The 19,836-nt window shown below is 41.6% G+C and overlaps 1 protein-coding gene across 3 annotated transcripts in view; it reads left to right on the top strand.

The window, feature by feature from the left end:
• Positions 1-19,836, top strand: part of abr (ABR activator of RhoGEF and GTPase) — a 121,217-nt gene that overhangs the window by 15,228 nt on the left and 86,153 nt on the right. Inside the window, exon 1 of one of the 3 annotated variants that reach the window (XM_085420224.1) lies at positions 5,615-5,930. The exons of 1 other annotated variant lie outside the window; for it this stretch is intronic. In XM_085420224.1, coding sequence (XP_085276350.1) covers positions 5,870-5,930 — 61 coding nt within the window. In that variant the 5' untranslated portion in view covers positions 5,615-5,869. Of the gene's footprint in view, positions 1-5,614; positions 5,931-14,385; positions 14,520-19,836 lie in introns of those variants that run through there. One more of the 3 variants, XM_085420225.1, reaches the window with a different exon arrangement.

Raw genomic sequence — 19,836 nt, forward strand, 5'->3', positions numbered from 1 at the left:
TAGCTTGTGTTGACCGACGCTAAACACTAGAGTGCAGTAGTTCTTAATTTAGATTTCTTTACTGTTCTCTCTTTCCACGCTCTCGTGTGCTTTTAGTCTTTGTTACCGCGAACCCGATGGTGGCTTAGCACTTTGTCGGCATAACTTAAGCAACAGTTAGGTTTGTCGAGTACAAACAAACAGGCAAACTGTGTTATTGTGCAGCGTTGTGTTGTCACCTCATTGGGATGGTTTCACACATAAAATAAGCTCCCTGTGTATATGTGGGAAATAACCACTAATGATCTGCAAACTGCATAAATCCACATGTGTTTTTACTGCGTGTGTGTGTGTGTGTGTGTGTGTGTGTGTGTGTGTTAGAGTGAGTGTGAGAGTGAAACAGAGAGCGCACTAGCAGCAGAGCATATTCATCCTATGCCAGCTGAATTCGCTTTGATCTATTGAGGTCAATGTGGAAATCAACTCAATCAAGCTGTGATTGGACAGACACCAGATAAACAGCCTTTCCCTCGCACACACACATCTCTTTGTCCCTTTCTCTTCCTGTCTCCTTGACACAAACATGCCAAGGATTGTATTTAAGGAAGCTCTATCTTATCATAAATGGGTTAACACAGCACACACAGACACACACACACACACACACACGTCACAGGGGTCTGCTAGACACTGTCGTTCCAAATAATTGGATGGTGGAGGAGTTAAAGATGAGATCCAGGACAAATGAGGTGACAGTGGATCTCGCCTGCCAAAGCACATGCTGTGATGCGCGCACGCACACACACACACGTTCTGTTGCCTTTTTTTGTGTGTGTAGGCAAAAGCTTTGTGAATTGGATTGAAGGCTGTTAAGAGTTGGTGTTACTTTAATAACACACGTTCATGGAGCACAGAGGGAGCAGGAATGGAGTCAAAGAACAGTGTTGGATGAATGACTCTGACCATATTTCAGGACTGGTAAAAACCTTGAGCTGCTGGACCGAGAAAAAAGCAGTGATCATGACAACGGCTGAGAGACAAATGACTTATTTTTGCGCTCGATTTTACTTCAAAATAAAGCGACCAGCAGACAGTAACACATAATAAAACAATGATCTCAGACATTCTCATTTAATAGACGCACATTCATCAGTGCTGCACTCGGGGCTTTTTAATAATGCATCGTCATTGCTCGTCCCTGCTGCCATCTCCCCCAACCCCCAAAACAAAGGGATTTGTGGGGAAAACACACATCTCGAGAAAATGTCATCATCAGTCTCCAAGGAGCATGTTTGGACTTCCTTACAGTGTAGACGACTGTAGTGGAGTTTATTGATTGGCATCTATATCCATATATATCATAACTAATTTAACGGTAATAAAATGCTGACATTATTGCAGTGAAATTCTAATATAATGTGTGTGTGTAGCAGTTAATCTGTAGATGTGAATCATTGTTGCTTCCACTTAGAGAGTCTCTGTGATTTGGAAGAAGAGTTCACTTTAATTCAGTGAATATTTTCGCTTTGATGTCACCAATTCCATCCGTGCTTATTGTCAAAAAATTTTTTTTATATGTTTGTGGGGTGTGTTTTGCTCCAGTGCTTCATTAGGCTTGTTTGAATTCACTTATTTGGAAACACAGCTGTCTGCTTCCTGCGTGCGCAGCCCCACTCACGTATGTACATCAACCAAGAATGCTGGAAGTGTGGGCGTGGGGGGGTTGTTGAACAATCAGGATGTTGAAGGGTTTAGACTCCCACCCTGGTCCTCGTCGTCTTCTTTTTAAAAAAAAAAATTGTTTTCATTTATTTTCATCAGCCAGTTCACGTTCCCGTGGTTAGCCAGTGGGGTTGAAGGGAAAGAGTAGCACCACACACACATAGGCGCACACACATAGACGCTGCCACCTCCACCCAGTCACCCCCGCAGGCCTGTGGTCGGGGTCGAAGAGCAGAAAGGGGTGGATATGGTTGGGGTTGGTGGAGTGAGGTGGGGTAGGGGTATCTGGGTAGAAAAGGGAGAATAGAGGGGTGGGAGAGGAGTGGATAGCAGTTTGATTGGCTGGTGGGATGCTGTGCCGCCAAATTACGCACTCACACTCTAATACACCACAGTTTGACCACAGCGACTTCCTCCTTCATGACAGGAAATCTTTGTTGAAATTTCAAGTGAAGTGCAGGAAACACAACAGTCACAAAATGGGGAATAAAATAAATGCATCATCGTGTCTTTTTATGGAAGCTGGGATTTATCAGGTTCTTGTTAGTTAGAGCCTTGTTGTGATTACACACCGAACCAAGCAAAATATAAAGGAAAAATTTAAACGTGATTACAGCAGACCTTTTGGAATGATTAAGAAATTAATTGTGCAGTTGTATACTCAAAGGACATGCTGTGTGATGTTTTAGGAGCTTTTAAATTTGATAAAGCATCATAATTTTTGCTTTTTATCCACTTTGAGTTCCAGCTTTCTCTGATGTTTTGTAATAGCTGTCTATAAAGCTTACTTTCAGTTCAAGCTGTTAAAAGCTGTCCCAGATGCGTGTCCATTGATTTCTGCAGGGCCTAAATATGCCTGTGAGTATCACACAGTACACATCCACATCCAGTGTCCTTTGTTCACATTAGCTCACAGTGGGATGACACACCTAATCAAAAGCAAAGATTGATTTTTTTCTGTTTTAAATATCCAGTTTTTTTTTTTGTATGGTCTACATTTCATGCTGTGCTGGCTACTGATGTGTGGCCTTTTGTAACACACAAGCATGTAATTGTTTAAATAAAGTGTCCAATTAAGGGGAAACTCTGAGTAGATGTTGTCTGTGACACAAAGGAACATCGTGTCTCTCCAACACAATCCGTGATCTGTCTTGAGGGGAAAAAGTGTGTATCTCTATGTGGATACACTAAAGAATATGAGTGCCTTACATCTAGATCTTGTCCAGCAACCACACACGCACACACATAGTAGAGGACTGCTGTTGAAAGTTAACCTTTATAGAGAACGACGCATTGTTGACGTGCTGAACTTTGAAGAGACTGAAATTGTGTGTGTTTGGGAGGGTTCAGAGACAGTTACTAATGGGTTTTTATTACACAGTTTGACTGTTTATTCATATTTTCTAAATGTAGCTTTGTGAAGCTCCAGAATGTCTTCAGAACACGCAGTTTGGTGTAAATACAGTTTGTGTGTTTGAGCATGGCATGTGTGCTCTCTTTGTTTGGCTATCCCCGTTGAACGATGAGGTATTTGGAAAGAGGAGGCGGGCAGATTTGCTTTCAAAACCCTCAATCATCTGTGTGTGTCTGTGTGTCTGTCTCTGTTGGCCCAGATTTAAGACAAAGGAGGTGTAAGGCTGTACAGTAGATCAATCTATATTTGATGAAGTGCCACTCACCAGCCCCGTGTTCTTCTCTGCCCGCTTGGCTTTCCCTTTACATAATCCCATGTTTTGTGCGTGTACGCCTTGAGTTTGTGTGTGGTTTTTGTCACGCCTGTGTGCTTTCCCACCATCACAATGACACATTTATATTCATTAATAACCCTGATGTAGATTAACACATGCAGGAATACATTAAATGCCTTGAGACAGACACGCACACACACACGTGCACACACACACGACCAAGACAGGCTCATGGGATGCCAGGTCGTTTAACTCGTGTACGTTCCCTCCAGCTGGCACATACACGTGCTGTAGACTAACAAAGAGCAGAGCTCGGGGCCAGGTGCTCTGCCTGCAGAGGTTGGGGGAAGACGCAGGGAGCAGTTGTGGGGTTCCTCCTGTCAGCCTTTGTGTCCTAATTGAAGTTTTTTTCTGCCTCTCAACCCTCCCATCTTTCCTTCCCCCATGCTGGTTAGAGGAGGATGAAGGGGGAGGAGATCTGAGGTTTGAGGGGAGCGTTTCATATCAGGCTTTGTTGTCGCTGGCACGATGCTCGTCTCCGATGATTGGCCTCCTATGTAGCACATGCCTTAATAAACTCGCCGGGCGTTGGGCCTGATGAAGAGGAATTGTGCTGTGCGGCAATGCTGCCAGGTCTCTTTCTGGGAACAGGGAGCAACAGGAGACCTAATGTGCTAATGTGCCCATTAAAGCCTGCTAATTTCAAAAAAATCAATAAAGCACAGCATGACATTTTTAATTGCATATTGAAAAATTAAGATTTCCTGGATTTTGCGCTAGAGCCCAGCCACTATTGTGGAAAATGCCAACTTCTTTTTGGGTTGTAATGCAATAAAATGCTATAATTTCTTTGTCACCGTCATTTATTCTAAAACACTGGAGCAGGTAGTAGGGTGGAGTTAAGTGGTTTCTCACTTTACATTCCTTAACTAGTCTGATACAGTGGGGGAAAGTGAATAAACGTTGACCCCATCCTTTTAACTTCTCAAAATAACTTTGAACTATTTAGTCCCTATGCATCTGCTTCAGTCCTCAAAAATTCAGCTGTGGCTGAGCTCCAGACATTTATTCTAAATATTCTTTAGCTATTGTTCCTGGTGATGCACACAGTAGACCGGCTCCATGGTTCTTCTATTGCCATCTATCATAGAGTCTGTATTATATCGTCTTATACACAGCATCAGTATGCAGGCACATTTTCACAGCACATGCACATGTGTGCGTTGCTTTCATGTTCTTCGTTGCCACGGGAACAGAACTAGCTTAAACCGTGACAAGTGAACCCGCCACACTCTCTCGGTTTCTCTCTCTCTCTGAACTAAATGACTGACTCTGTTTCACACAAAGTGTGAATTGTGCGTCCCAGCCGAGCGGCTGTGATCTTGAACTCATCATGTAGTACAGCTACGACTAGTTTGGCTCATAAAACCACAGAAAGACCTTTCATACTTACCTTTGTTATTGCTATATTAACAAAACATAACCACACAGTGGATTTAACATTAAACTTTTATCAGGGGAAGATAACCCAGTTTTTTTTCCTGAAGGGTGGTTTCTCTTTGGCTGTATATGTTTCCTCTATATTTTAGAAAAAGCCTCAGTCTGAGCAGTTATAAAATAGGCTAACAATAGGCTATTTAGGATGTTTGCTGAACCCCTGACACAAAGATGTTTTTTGATCTTAGCATTTCATGCTGCAACATTGTTTTAATACTGACTTTCTTAGGCAGAGTTCTCTTAAAACTTGAGTAACATTTACCTACGTTTAAAGAACAAGATAAAAAATTCAAGCTGCGATGTGCTCAACAAAGTCAGAGTAAGCAAATTGTATCTACATGCAAGAAAAAAGCTGCTAACCTAATGCGCAAGGAGAGATGGAGATCGTGAAAGCAACTTTGGATTTTAGTGGGTTTAGTGGTTTCATTTATGAAGAGAGAAACTGAGATTTTGTCAGTTGATTCACATCTCGCAAACCTCGCTGCTTCAGTCATTAGGCACGGCTTCTCAATTCCGGCTTCTACACGCTGCTAAGACACTGGGGGGGGGGAGAGAGACAGGGAGAGAGACAGCGAGTGAGGCTGATGAGGCATTCACGCAGAATCAGGAGAGCGAGAGAGGAGGGGTGGGTGGGAGTGAGAGAGCAAGCCAAAGAGAGAGCGAGAGAGAATGAGTGCTTCTCCCTTTCCCTAGCAACGGTCGGCGGTGTCCGTCTCCAGCCTGTTGTTTTCTCTCTCACACACACAGACGCACACCTCTGTCTTTCGCTCCTTCTTCAGCTCTCTTGCTTGTCAGCCTGTTGGACCCCGGGGTGCCTTCTGACATTTTTCCCCCAAATGGTTTTTCTTGCTTCTCCGAGCGAGATGAAGGCTGCGTTTCAAGGATAAGAGAAAAGAAGCGAGGCAACGCAAAAAGCAGCTGCAGAGAAGAACTGAAGACATAAGAAAGAGGGAGAGCGACTGAGACGGGGAGAGGAAAAGAGGATGGAGCCCCTCAGTGCTCGCGGCCTGCCCCGGCTCTCCTGGATCGACACCCTTTACAGCAGTACGTACCTCTCCTCCATCACTTTACTCCTCTCCACTCATCACTTCTCATTTATCTGTGCGCTTTACCTCTCCGTGTTTTGCCCTGCACCCCCCTCTTCTCTATCTCATCCGCTGCCCGTTCGTGTTACAGCCCCAGCGATCTGCACACAGGGAACACTTTAACACTTTGCATTTTCCGGACTTCCAATTAGTGTGCATTATTATGGCTGTCTATAACAAGGCATTCAACCCAAGGCCACCACACACACACACACACACACACACACACACACACACACACACACACACACACACACACACACACACACACACACACACACACACACTTCTTTTAGTGGCAACAACTCATGCCCACTGCCGTCAGGCTTTCTGCTGGCCAGTAATCATAGAAGCATGGGGAAGCCCAGGGATTATATAGTGTGAGGCAGAGTGAGTCATGCTTACAACCTGGAGGTAGAACTTTATGTTCCATCCTATCGAGGACACAAGCTGTCTGATGCTGAATTTTTAAACCACTCCTTATTGTAGTCTTTATGCTGCGATGTAGCGCTTGGATGATTTACATAAAGTGAATACGAACTATGTTTTTGCTTGTTGTAATTTAGAACAGAGGCTGTGTGAAGCTCTTTGCAACAGTACACACATCCATGCAGTCACAGCTGTTTGTGTGTTGTTGAGGTGTTGCGCGTGTGTGTGTTAGGTGTATTGGGTGCATGAAATAGCCTTTTGAGAATTGTCTTTTGCCACTTTTGTTACTATATCTTAATGTGCGGACATGGTGTGAACAGGAAAGACTGATGGAGATGGGGTTGGGGGTGTGATAAAGATGCTGAAAAACAGAAAGGTGAAACGTGGTTTCTGTTCGATGCTGTTGATTAGATACTTAAGTGAGACCTTGCAGTAGTTACTGGCAGTGAAGGTATTTATGCATTAGTGATAATGTTGTTAATGTACTGCAATGCACATGTGGTTCTCTTTGGGTATCACACAAATTTAAGGTGTGGTACTTTATTGTAAGGCTTTTGGGCTTCCTTTTAACTTGATGTGATGAGGAAATGAGTAATACCAACGTAAATGCCAAGCTGTGGTGTTACAAGTAGACTACCCATAGTTTATATCATGTTGATCAGCTTTGTTTGTTTGTTTTTAGAGAGACTTTAAAGAGTTGTTAGATTATTTCAGAAAGACACGTTTTGCGTTCCTGCCAAGAGCTCGAGAAGATGAATGCCACTAGGGCTGGGCCATATTATACCGTTCACGGTAATACCGGTATAAAGTTGGGCAACTATAAGAAAATAAAATATTGCGATAGAATATGGGTAAAGCATGGTGGCGACGGAGAATAAGAATCAATCCTTTGATTTTTCTGAAAATCGACAGTGCCCCTCATAATCCCGTGTGCCTTATGTTTGAATTATGGTTGTGTTTACTGACCTCGAAACGATTTTATGTACACGGCGCTGTTAAACTTTTATATAACTTTAATGCAAAAAACAGCTGCTTGTTTAAGTGAAAATACATTGATGTTTTTTTTTTTTTTTTGCACTAATAAAGTTGTGGAGTTGTAAAGTATTTTGTCTAGTGTCAATTATATCGTCAGTTATATCGTTATCGCAAATTTTCAAATGTATATCGTGATAAATATTTTTGGTCATATCGCCCTGCTCTAAATGCCACTCTTGTGTATGTACGCTAAAGCTGAGACCCAATCTGTGGGTATATAGTCTCGTTATTTAACTCACTAGTTTTTGGGCTACTGTGTTGAAGTCTAGAGTTTAGCATTTTGACTGTTGCCTTTCTTTTCTTTTTTCTCTCCCTGCAGGGTAGAGCTGTCAGCTAATGCTAGCTCAGTGTGGAAGGTGCATTTGTGGGTTGAGATGGCTAGTGAAAAGCTTAAAACAAATATTATTGCTCCCTTTTTCCCAATTGGATGCAACAGTGACCTGTTTGATTTAGTAAAGTACTTATTTATGCCCTTCCTTATGCAGCATCCCATTTTATGGGTTAAGGACTAACACTAAGACCAGACCTCCTGAGGCTGTGTGTATTTGTGTTTTTATGTTTTTTGTTGTTGTTGTTTTTTCCCCCCCTGATGTCAAAAAGGATCATTTGTGTGCAAGTCAAACATGTTGACCACTACAGCATGGAGCCGAAAAACAAATATGTTAAAGTGTTACATATAAAATGCTGTAAGCCGTTTTTCTTGGACTTGCATATAGTTTTATTTGATTTGATTTTAGATTTGAACAATGTACGTACTAAAATCTAAACACGATGGCTATAAAGATTTGTCAAAGCAAGCCTGTCTCCAAAGTGTGTTGATGGGGAATAAAGCAGGGACAGCACAGTATACTATACTATACTATAGCTCTATACTATTCTAACGTTTGCTATTTTTGGTTAACAGAGTTCATCTGAATTTAACACCCAATGTGCTTTAACACATTTCAAGTTCTGTATGAGGCTGCATGTGTACACACAGACAGGTTATTACCATCACAAAAGCATTGAAACGGGGCTTTATTATGATCTATTGTTCGTGAAAAGGGCACAATCCTCTTTTTTTTTTTTTTTTATGCACCTGTCAGTTCATCATCCTTTTGATTTCCACCTGCCCTTTATCCACCTCATACTCTTTGTGTGCCTGTGTGGCTGCTGAGCTGACCCTTTTTTTCTGATAAGGGAAGTGGGAATTGACCACTACTTTGAAATTTTTACAAAAATGGTTATATACTTCCTTAATACAACTACACCACTTGGTTACAAAAGGTTGCAACACAAGTTGACAATAGCTCTGTTTGTGTGACAAACACCTGGTTGTTAATGATGAAAGATGACCCAGTCCTGCCCTAAACCATTAGTATTGAAGCTCCCTCTGTTGCCTGTCAGTGGATTACTAAGCACATGGCTCTAATTGCCCTTTCTCTTCAGCCTCTGAAACTGTGCTAATGACTGTGTTAAGCAGTGACCACACATCCTTAACTCTCCTAAGCGGAGTGGATGCTGGAAGCCACAGCTACGTTGTCCCCAGAGAGGCTGAAGTCTTTCTGTTCAGCTGCACGAGTGAACCACAGCTCACTGAGACAGCATTTTCCACAGGCATCTCTGTTTCACTACATATTCTGCTAATAATGAAAGTCATAAAACACAAACCTACATATACGCAGACTAAGCAAGCTAAATGTAATAAAAGCTGCACAGAGAACTTTTGCGCACACATCAATGTAAGCACATGAACAGAATCACCAGCTCAGACTTCTCATCAGTCATCCATTTGTTCGGTCAGCAGTATAAGTGGTAGACTCCCAGACGGCTGTTGGTTGGAGTGTGTGTGTGTGTGTGTGTGTGTGTGTGTGTGTGTGTGTGTGTTACTTCAACAAAACTCTCACCCTTTCCACCTCTTTACTTGTTTTTCCTCCTATCGTCCTAATCTGGTTGATTAGGACGGTCTCAAATGTGCTCCTCACAGATTCTTATAATCACGTTGATGTAATCATCAGCAGAGTAAAAGGGTTTTTCTTCTACCTCTGATCTGATTTCAGAAGCGTTTTGTTGCTGCTGCTGTGTCCATTTTCTGTCTTTAACTCCCCTTTTACTCCGTCAGTTAGCCCACTACTGCAGATCACACTGGTGATCACTGATTATTTCTTAGTTGCTTCAGTTGAAACTCTGTGCCATTGGCACACAGATGCATAGGTGCTCACTTTTTTCTGTGCTAGTTTGTCCTAGTTTTAGATCCGTCTATTCTTTCCAATATCAAATAGGACTGTTCTTCGATTAGCCACGTGGCCTAGCGGTTTCTTAAAAACCGTACCCTCAAACTTGGTTACACAACTTAATCAGTGGACTTTCCAGATGCTTGTGACTAAACCAAAGAAACAGAGTGGACAGTAATGAACTTGAGTTTCACACCAACTGGTTAATTACACTACACTTGCACCGCTAATGCAAATGTAGATGTTTTAGAAACCTTAATTAAAACTAATTGGGCCTACAATGTGTTTTTCATTGTTCTGTGTGCCAGGGCATTTTTAATTTGCAACAGTTTTTTCTCATTTTGTATCCTGAAACAAATAAATCCAGTAGCGAATTCTTTTTTTTGTTTGTTCATTATTTAAACAGAAGTCATAGCCATATATGTCCTTAACTGCTTTTTCAGGGCTGGAGTTATCCCAGCTGCCATGAAATAATAGGCAGGCACGCCCTTATGTTGCCCATAAGGCTAATAATCCACCAATCAATCCATATACCTTTTGCACACTTACTCTGGACGTATCTCTGAATCAACCACTGGTCTATTATAATTTCCCTCTTTTTGACTTTTACAGAAAGCTCTGAACTGTAGTGTTACTATCTCCTCCACAGCCTGAGTGGCACACGGTCTCTGACTTCTGCTTCGCTGCCAGCCTCCACTGTAACCTTCAGAGTATTAGCTAGACTTGTCTCTGGCTCGCTTTGGTTCCACGTGCTGCTAAGGGAACATCAAAGGAAAGCCAGATTACGTAATGGCTAGAAAACGGGCATTTTGGCTTGGCAAAGCAGATGTGGCACGTGCACGGACATGCACATATGTCAAAAATGATTTTCATAATCCGCAGTGAGGAAGGCTCAAATTTATGTGCAGCTCTGAGGGAGCATTAAAAATCTTTTCTCATTTTTGGTACATCCTGTCACTTCAGCCCCAGCAAACCTTATAAAAATATTACCGTGTGAGTCATGGTGGGCCATTTGGCTGTTTGTGGAGGGTTAAATGGGCTACACAGTCTCTCATTTCTGCTGCCACTACTTGTGGATAGTAATAAATGACATGTTGCTGGTGATAGTAATCTGCTGCCTTTCCTGACTAATCATACACCGAGTCTCAGATGCTGAAGATTCCTCTCAAATAGGTTTCCACAGAAACACCGCACATAAAAGAGAATTATATTAGCTGACTCTAAAGTGTATGTTGTAGGCTCAGTTTCTTGAGAAAACAACAGACAGGTGACAGTTGTCTTCTTCTTTGCCGCTTCCTTTAGGGGTCACCACAGCGGATCTTCTGCCTGCAGCTCTACTAACTTTGCGTGAATGTTAGTATGCAGTTAACCTGCATATCCCATTTAATTACTCATTAAATGAAGTTGCAGGAGCACTGATCCACATTATTCCAGCCTGCTTTAATACCTGTCTAACACCATAGTTTGCAAAATCCCTGAATACATGAAAGGTTTGATATCTTTTTACACATCTATATCAGCCCAGAATTACCCAACCCTCACATCCCTGATCAAACGGGGTTTTCACAGACTGTCAGTCTTGTTGTCTGGTTTCCCTCAGCAGCATATAAACTGTAATGGATGGACTTCACTGCTGGCCAACAGCAGTCCCAGTTCTGTCTTTAAGTGTTTAATGTTAGCAGTTAGTTGGTTGTCACAGGGCTTGCTTCAGCAAAGTAATTTTGGATGGCTTCCCAGTAGAATTTCATAGGGGAGGTTAATACAACAGGGGATGTCTCATTTATCACTCCCTACAAATCTATTTGGACCAAACTCCCCAGCTCTCTCGCTCTCAGTCTCACTCTGCTTGAATAGCCACTAGCTCTGATCTCGATGCCAACAGCAACACATCCAAATCAGTGGGATCTGGTAGTGTTTCCAAACACGTCAGCTATGGTGTGACTGCAGAGAGAACACTACACAATACAAGCCAAGCAAGCCTCTTAAATCCCCAATTCACTATGAGGATGACATTCATTCATTGTTGGTAAAAGGTTGGAGCCTGGGCTTTTCATTTTAATTGCAGAAATTCTTGAACAGATGCAAAGGTCACAAGTAGTGCAGCAACAGGTTCAAGAACCTGCAACAGGGTCGCCTTTGTTCCTTTGTGATATTTAAAATCAGACTGTACTCATAACTACATTTCAATAAATCTGCTGTGACTACAGTCAAAAGATAAATACCCGATCAGAGCATTATTAATAATTCAGATACTACTGTTTGGTACTACTGCTCCTAGCACACTGATGTGCACTCGTTCTGTGTGCATTGAAAGTGGAGGCAGAGAAGTGGTTTTGCTTGGTAAGAGTGGAGCCGTGTTGTGTAATTTCATCTGTGCTTCATGTGAAGTCTTGCATTGTTTTCTTTCTACCGTTCAAGCTCATCCATTATGTTGATAAATGGATGAGTCTGTGCTGTAGCTATAGAAACGCATTTAGAGCTGTTCTCTCACATGCGCACACAGACACACACACACACACATGCACACTTACAGTAGGGAAGAAAGAATCTGAGTCAGCCTAAAAGCACTGTTGTTATGTAATGCAGCCATCTCTACTGCCTCTTCAGTAAACCGCTACTCTGCTTTGTGTTCAAACATCTTCCTCCCATTGGGTGTCCTCAAGAGTGCGCCTTTATGTAAGGGGCATCATGTTAGCTTCTCCATAACAGTTGCACAATGTTCCACCCTGGTTTGGGTGTCTGAATATAGGATCCTGGAAACATTAATGGGAAAAGAACAGTTTCACCGTTTATCTAGCAGACATTTATAATCTCCTTGTCAGGATCCACTTTAGAGGACATGATGTATAATGTGGATACTGTTCTCAGTTCTAAAAGAGAGATGAATTACTTTTGATATATACGATTGGAGTGAATGTGAAGAAGTGGTGAAACCTTAAAATATGGATACGGTTAAAACCTCATCCTTTTAGGTGAGTCCAGCTGGAAGGAGCAAAGGGGGGAAATCTGTCACCGTGTCATAACGCTAGCTGCTCGCTCACTCACTGGTAACCCAGCTGGTGTTTCCACTGTAACTGTGGCCGCCTGGGTTCATTCAGTGACAACCTTGTGAATAATATATGAAGCTTTTTGCTCTGCGTTGCGTGTTTCGGTGGCTCTTTTACATCTAGTAAACAAACTGAAACGAAGAAGCCATCGATTACTGGAGCTGAAAAGCAGCCAAGTGCTTTTATTGCAGTAGTGAAATGACATCAAACTTATTTTCTGTGTGCAGAGTTTCAGCTTACAGAGCTTTCACTCTTAAATGCTGGTGATTGAAGTGCAAACTTGGCGGTTGGCTCTGCGCTTCAAGTCAAATCTTAACTTCTAATAGGAGCTTAAAGGTTAAAAAAGAAAAAGGTACACATAGAAAAAAATAAATAAAACAGACTTGTGCACTTGTATTACATCGCAACGGTTTCCAGCTTTACTCATAAATCTTATAATTTTATTCCACGTAACTGTGCATTTCATTTTGGTTACCAAGAGTTTATAACTGTTTTCAGCATGCATATAAGCACCTTCTACATTATGTTAGCTATGATATCTGCATTGGAGGTCATCTAACTGTAAGCGAATATACAAGGCAGATTAATTATAGCACAACTTAAGTATGTTACCTCGTCCCTGAACACGATTTCTGCAAAACACATGTCAGATAGACTGACGTAATGTATTTTGATCATTTTGACCTAACTCACTGATATACTGGCTGAGCCCATAAACTCAGCAACAAAGAGTTTACAGCTGTTTCCTATAGACTTCTATAAGACCATAAGTCTATGTGCAACCACAGCTATTGCCCCCCTGGTGGTCGTTAAATGAAATGCAAGTTTAAGTTACGTCCATATTTGATACCGTTTATGAACATGACATGTTTGTTTATCTAGGAGACATGGTTTAACATATCTTTCCAAATGACACGATATTTAAGTGCCTTATGGAAAAAAACACTAAAATTTATGATAGCTGACCTAGCAACAAGACTGGAAAGACTGGGAGCTCTTGTTATATTTTGTTGATATTGGAGCTTTTGGTGTTGATACATTTTTTTTAAGTAAAAATTTAAGAAAGTGGAAGCTTGTGTTTTTCCCCCAATTTCTTGCTGTTTCTTTTGAAATATTCAATTTAACTCCAAAATCAATTCAAAGAGCAACGAGAACATATATTAAACTGACTTTTGATGTTATTTTTGTTCATCAGAAAGCTTAAACTGAGTCATTATCCAGCTGTTAACAGTTAAATTACATTGTTAGCCAGGTTCTGTTTGCAAAGCGTCGTGCCATCTTCACAAGCTCTGAAATCCTTTGTTGTGCTTGATGTTAGAGGGTGTGTCATGTGTCTGAGTGTGTTTGTGTTCTGTGTCTGTGGGGACCTTCACCATGTCCTGAGGGTCTAGGACTGTGTGTGTGTGTGTGTGTGTGTGTGTGTGTGTGTGTGTGTGTGTGTGTGTGTGTGTGTGTGTGTGTGTGTGTGTGTGTGTGTGTGTGTGTGTGTGTGTGTGTGTTAGTGTTAGTTACTATGGACAGCAGTCATCCTGTAGGGCTATGGTAACCACCAACCTGTTTTTCTTCTGCCATCCATGCCTGGCTTGCCCCAGCCAATCAGCGCATAAGAACTCCTCTGCCTCGGCCAATAGTGCGTCTGGCATGTTTACATGCTCCCGGAAGGCAGGGACCATCATTAAGCATTCAGGGTAGTCGAGCGGAAGAGAGAAGAGGAGGGGAAAAAGGGAAGGAGAGGAGGAGACAGGAAAGCGAGATGAAGCCATTATGAGTAAAGAGAGCTGATGGATGCACTCGAGCACCAACCAGTCACCCTGCCAGACTCAGGTAAACGAATGCATATAGGTCATATATCAGATCACGTTATCTTAAATGGGCCTGTAGCACATTTGTAACCATGTATAAAAATGTAGCTGTGTATGTGTTTGGTTGGCCTGTATGACTGAAGCTGTAAAACCCTTAAAAGTAGTCCTTTGTATCTGGTGCGTGTGTGTTGGCTACATGTTTGCGCGCGCGTGTGTGTGTTTGTCTGTTTCATTAAAAATTAAAGGCCAGAGTAAGCGTTGGCCTCCTGGCCTCAGGAAGTTGTCTTTCTGTTACAGTCAAAGAAACCATTCAAGTGGCTCTTTGTCATTAAATAACCCAGAATGAAGCATGGCGAAAGTAGACTAGGAGAACAGTACTATTCAGGCAGGTGGTGGGTTATTAAATCTTTTAAAAGATATTTAAACTGATGAGATGGAGGGATTACAGTCAAATATATGATTCTAAGATATTTGTAGGTTTGTACTTTTATGAGAAAATTAGGCAAACATGTAAGTTACTGTATAGTGGATCCATGATTTGTAATTAAGATATCTATAACTTTATCCATTTGGTTTCACCTGTGACCTTTTTTAAATCTCATTCAATAATATAAATAGAATACTGGCATCATTACAGTTACAGATTTCTGTGGGAAGGCCATCTTTTAAATCACTATCCTCCTTTTTGTTCCACCTCTTAATTGTGACCTTTTATAGAAGGACCAAACTCAAAATCAATGGAGTGATATCGACGAGGCCTCTGTCCTCTCCGAGTGCCAGATGGCCTTGCGCTTCAAGTGCGCTCCTCACTTTATCAGACATCGTGCTGCATCCACAAATTCTCTTATCTGTCCTGTCACTCTTTCCAGGGTCACATTTAATAGAAATCTTTTAAAAATAAACTTCTACAGCAAGCGCTAAGGTTAGCCTCATTGTCTGTACAGTCTGTGCATTTGCATTCATGCACAGCGAGAGAACAGGACGGCATGCTTTTGCTTTTACAGCTTGGCAGAAATAAAGCAGTAAGGGTAATGGTTGGTGAGCACGAGCGGAGAACAGAAACCTACGGGGACCCACTTCAAATAGCCTGACTTCCTTTTTTTATTTGTCCCCCCTCTTGTGTGGGTATTTTTCTTTAAAGTCACGCTTCAACTCTGGGGGTAGACAGGCTGCCTCAACATGATATTGTGGTTGGCTGCTTTTTTGTATATGATGCACATAAGTTAGGCTCTTTCACTTAATTAAGTGTTTCTGAAAAGTAAAATTGTACCGCAGTTGGACCAGAGTCAGCCATTGTTCTAGCAAAATACTGCAGTGGTACATCAAATAGATGAAATCCCACAGGGTGCACTTGTCATGACTAAAGATTAAAAAAAAAAGCCACTGTGCAGTATCTTTGGTGCTTGGTGAGCTTTTTAGTCTAACTGCACTTTTTAACATTGTTATCTGACCTTTTCTTATATTTTAATAACATGCTGGTAAAAATGCATGGTTGGTTTATTCACTTCAAATAAACTCTCACAATTCAACATTGTTGTTATTATTAACAACAATGTTGTTAATAAAGTGTTGTGCTTAAGCTCATTAAGGTTTTATCCCACAAGATGTTTTAAATGCTTGGTCTGTTTAAACCACAGATTGGTTTTGGACTCCACATTTTGAAGCTTTACCGTTAGCGTTTGACAGTTCCATATTCATTTTTTAACAATTTTTTTTAAATTGAAGCCAGGAGTTACTTTATATGGATGAAAGGTTGGCTGTAAACTGTAAGCGTACGTCACACAGAGAGACACACATCGGCTAATTAGTGCTCAGTAACACACCTGTACAATAATGGATTTCTTACTTTATATTGGAAGGGAAGATTCTGTAATAATACATACAGAGAAAAACCCAACAACCCCCTATCAGCAAGCACTTTGGTGACAGTGGGAAGGAAAAACTCCCTTTTAACAGGAAGAAACCTCTGGCGGAACCAGGCTCAGGGAGGGGCGGTGCCATCTGCTGCGACCGGTTGGGGTGAGAGAAGGAAGACAGGAAGAGAGACAGAGGTTAATAACAGATATGATTCAATGCAGAGAGGTTTATTAACACATACTCAGTGAGAAAGTTGACTGAAAAAGAAATACTCAATGAGTCTCGGGAATCCCCCAACCACCTACACCTATTGCAGCATAATTAAGGGAGGGATTCAGGGTCACCTGATCCATCCCTAACTACGGTATATGTTTTTTTTGTGCAAAAAGAAAGTTTTAAGCCTAATCTAAAAGTAGAGATGGTGTGTGTCTCCCGAATCCAAACTGATATCAAGGCGGATGATCTACTCAAAGGGATCCTAAAGTTACCAGCAGCACAGACACAGGGAAAAGCTTTAGTGAGGCCTGCTTGAAGATGCCAGTCAACTCCAGCTGCCTCTGTTAGGACACCTGTCAATCAATGTGGCTGCACTCCAAAGTCAATTATCCAGCTGGATGAGTTATAAAAACTTTTCGCCCTTCAAAAATTATCCATAGATGCCAAAAACTATATGCTTTTAAATGCTACAAAGTTGGGCATTTTCACACTGACATCTAACGGTAGTGCAGCCTCAAGTAGCAACTGCAGTTTGTGCAACTTCCTCGTCGGCTTCATTTTTAAGTTCCCTAGGTTTCCCTTTGTTTAAACCAGCTGCGTCTAGTTTTAGAACCCGGCAGCTCTGAAAGCTTGGAAGTAAAAAAGACATGCATAAAAGTTTGGTTGGATATGGTGCAACAATGTGTATGCTTTTTCACACCAGTGAGGCTTATATGTACCCACTGGTTTGGCAGACTGGAAGTGGATTTTTGACATTTTAAAGCAATCACGAGAATATGATTCAGCAGGGAGTTGACTACAGTTTTAAAATAGGGTGTTTCCAATACACGTCCACATATATGTTCCGTGTAAGCCAACAGATCTTTTAGAAAAACTGCCTTTTGGCTTAATTAGTTTCAAGAATGCAGTTTTTGTTACAAATTCTTTTTTTATTTCACAAAATGTGTACTATAGTGAGTCTTTCCTTTTTAAACCTACACCAACAACAAAGGGTATTATGGTGATCTGAAGCTTTTACAGGGCCTGTCTGAGCTGCACACTGCTGCTTCTGCGATACACCTGAAGTGTATCAATCTCACTGCTTTTAATCTGAAGCATATTCCTCTAATTGGGCCGTGGAGTGCAATAGACACTACAGTCTCTGCTAGGGCTGCCCTGAGGGCTATCGACAGCCGCTTGCATTTTAATAGCTTTACTCATTGTAGCGCCTTTGTTTCACTGCACGGTTTGATACACTTTCCATTAGCACATGCCCACGAACAAACGCAGAGGGGACCAGATGCCCACACAGTGGAGCTGCTCTACTGTTGTAACTGTGCTCAGTGTGTGTGTGTGTGTGTGTGTGTTGGCCATGTACAGCTTTACTTGATCTCTTCACACCTGCTTCAAGCACAGGCATGAATGTGGGAAGTGAACTGTAAAACATTGGTTGGTGCATCTTTTTTGTGCGGGTGTGTTCAGTAGGTGTGTCTGCACTTGGATGTGACCTCTTGTGCGTTTCACCATGTGGACTGGGGGAGTAGCTTCGGGCCCCGTGTGTGAATGTGCTTGTCCTAATCTATGGAAGCAGTGAGATGTTTCCAGCTAGTCCGAGCCTTGGGGATTTAAACCAGCTAATTACAATGTATAGGAGCTGGCTGCCATGGTAACATTGGTTTGGTGAGTTTGGAGTTTGCTAGAGGGGGGATAACAGCAATTTACCCATGTAAATCTGTAGTTGGGGGGGTCCTTATCTCTTGCTGCCTACAGGCACATGGCACATGAAGATATGCAGCAGTAGAATTGTCACTCATTTGAGGTATTAAGGGACATGCCTGTTATCGGACCCTTCTCTCCAGGGAAGTGCTCTGGATGTGTGCACACAGGTTGTGAAGTAGGTAATGGGAACCACTTTATTAGCCTCATCCCAGTACATTGGTATTAGAATGCATATTCTTTTTTGGTTGCTCCCTTTAGGGTTTGCCTCTTTAGCATCCTCTTCTCTTATACAAACCCTCTGTTATTCCTCCTTCACTACATACATGAATCTTCTCTGTGATCTTCCTGTTTTCCTCCCACCTAGCAGCTTCACACTCACTGTCCTTTGTCAAATAAATATTTTGCTCAGTTTGCTCGCAGAAAGTCTGTGTGCCTGAACATGGTTGGGCTTTCCGTTTAAAAGGCAAGGCTCTCCTGTTATCTTTCCGTTAAATCTGATCTTTTGGACTCCCTTCTACTCGTTTCTCTCGTTCTCTATTAACTAATGTGGGAGTCTCGCAGCTTGTTTTCCATTAAAGTGTGCTCAGCCCATTTCCTCAGCACAGTGGTAAGTGCGGTGAGAGTAGCCAATCATTATAATCGCAATCAGGCTGGATACAGGAAAAATGGGAACAAAGACCCCAGCTTAAGTGATGAGTCACAGACCAGCTCCTCACAGCTCTCGACACTTGCGTAGTTAGCATTTTGTAGCATTACATCAAGCGGGATAATCTTCTGTTTGTTGAAATGGAAAATGTGCATGCTGAAATTTTGGGTTTGAATAAAAAGAAAGCTCACTGTTATTAATCAGTTTTCTTAAATAAAACCATGGAAATGTTTCAGAATTATTTTTTAGTCAGATGCAAGCGTAGTTATGGTGATACTGACATGGTGCAACAATGCAAAAGGTCCATTACAGGTTGTCAAGAACAGACAGAAAACTCACCGCAGGACAGAATCACAGTGCACAGTAGCAGTATAAGTCTGCATTCATAGAATACTTTCTGATTTTTCTAGCCAAGTGGCAAAAGAGCAAGCTTGCAAAATTATATTTGAAGTTACAAATCTAAATGTTTATTTGGATCACTATCAGTGTTTTGTTTTTCCTGTATGGTGAAGGTTTGCATGACTCATTTACACCTCTTGTATTTCAGACAGGTTCAGTCATTGGAAACTAAAAAAGTAAAATAATCATTCTGTTGTAGAGTTGAGATCATTTTCCTGTTGCGTGACCAGTTTTTATGTCCAGCTTAGCTGTCAAACAGATATTTGACTCATGTGACTAGAATATTTTTGCTGTCTTTAGACTCTTTAACACTTTACTTTAAAAGCTACACTCTGCTTACTGATCAGCAGTGTCATCTTACACAAGGTTAAGACTGGATTGTAAAGGACTATTATGCTAATATTGCCAAGGTACTGAATTCATGCTCAAATAAAATTCCTATTTAGTCTTCAAGTAAACAGAATAGATTGGAATCTCCACATCTGCCTCAACAGCTGCCTGTTGTCAGCTAACTTTGCTAATA

The sequence above is a fragment of the Rhamphochromis longiceps genome, linkage group LG10 (genome assembly GCF_057381845.1).
Source record: "Rhamphochromis longiceps isolate RC_006_pf linkage group LG10, R_longiceps_female_GT1.1, whole genome shotgun sequence".
In the NCBI taxonomy this organism is placed as follows: domain Eukaryota; kingdom Metazoa; phylum Chordata; class Actinopteri; order Cichliformes; family Cichlidae; genus Rhamphochromis; species Rhamphochromis longiceps.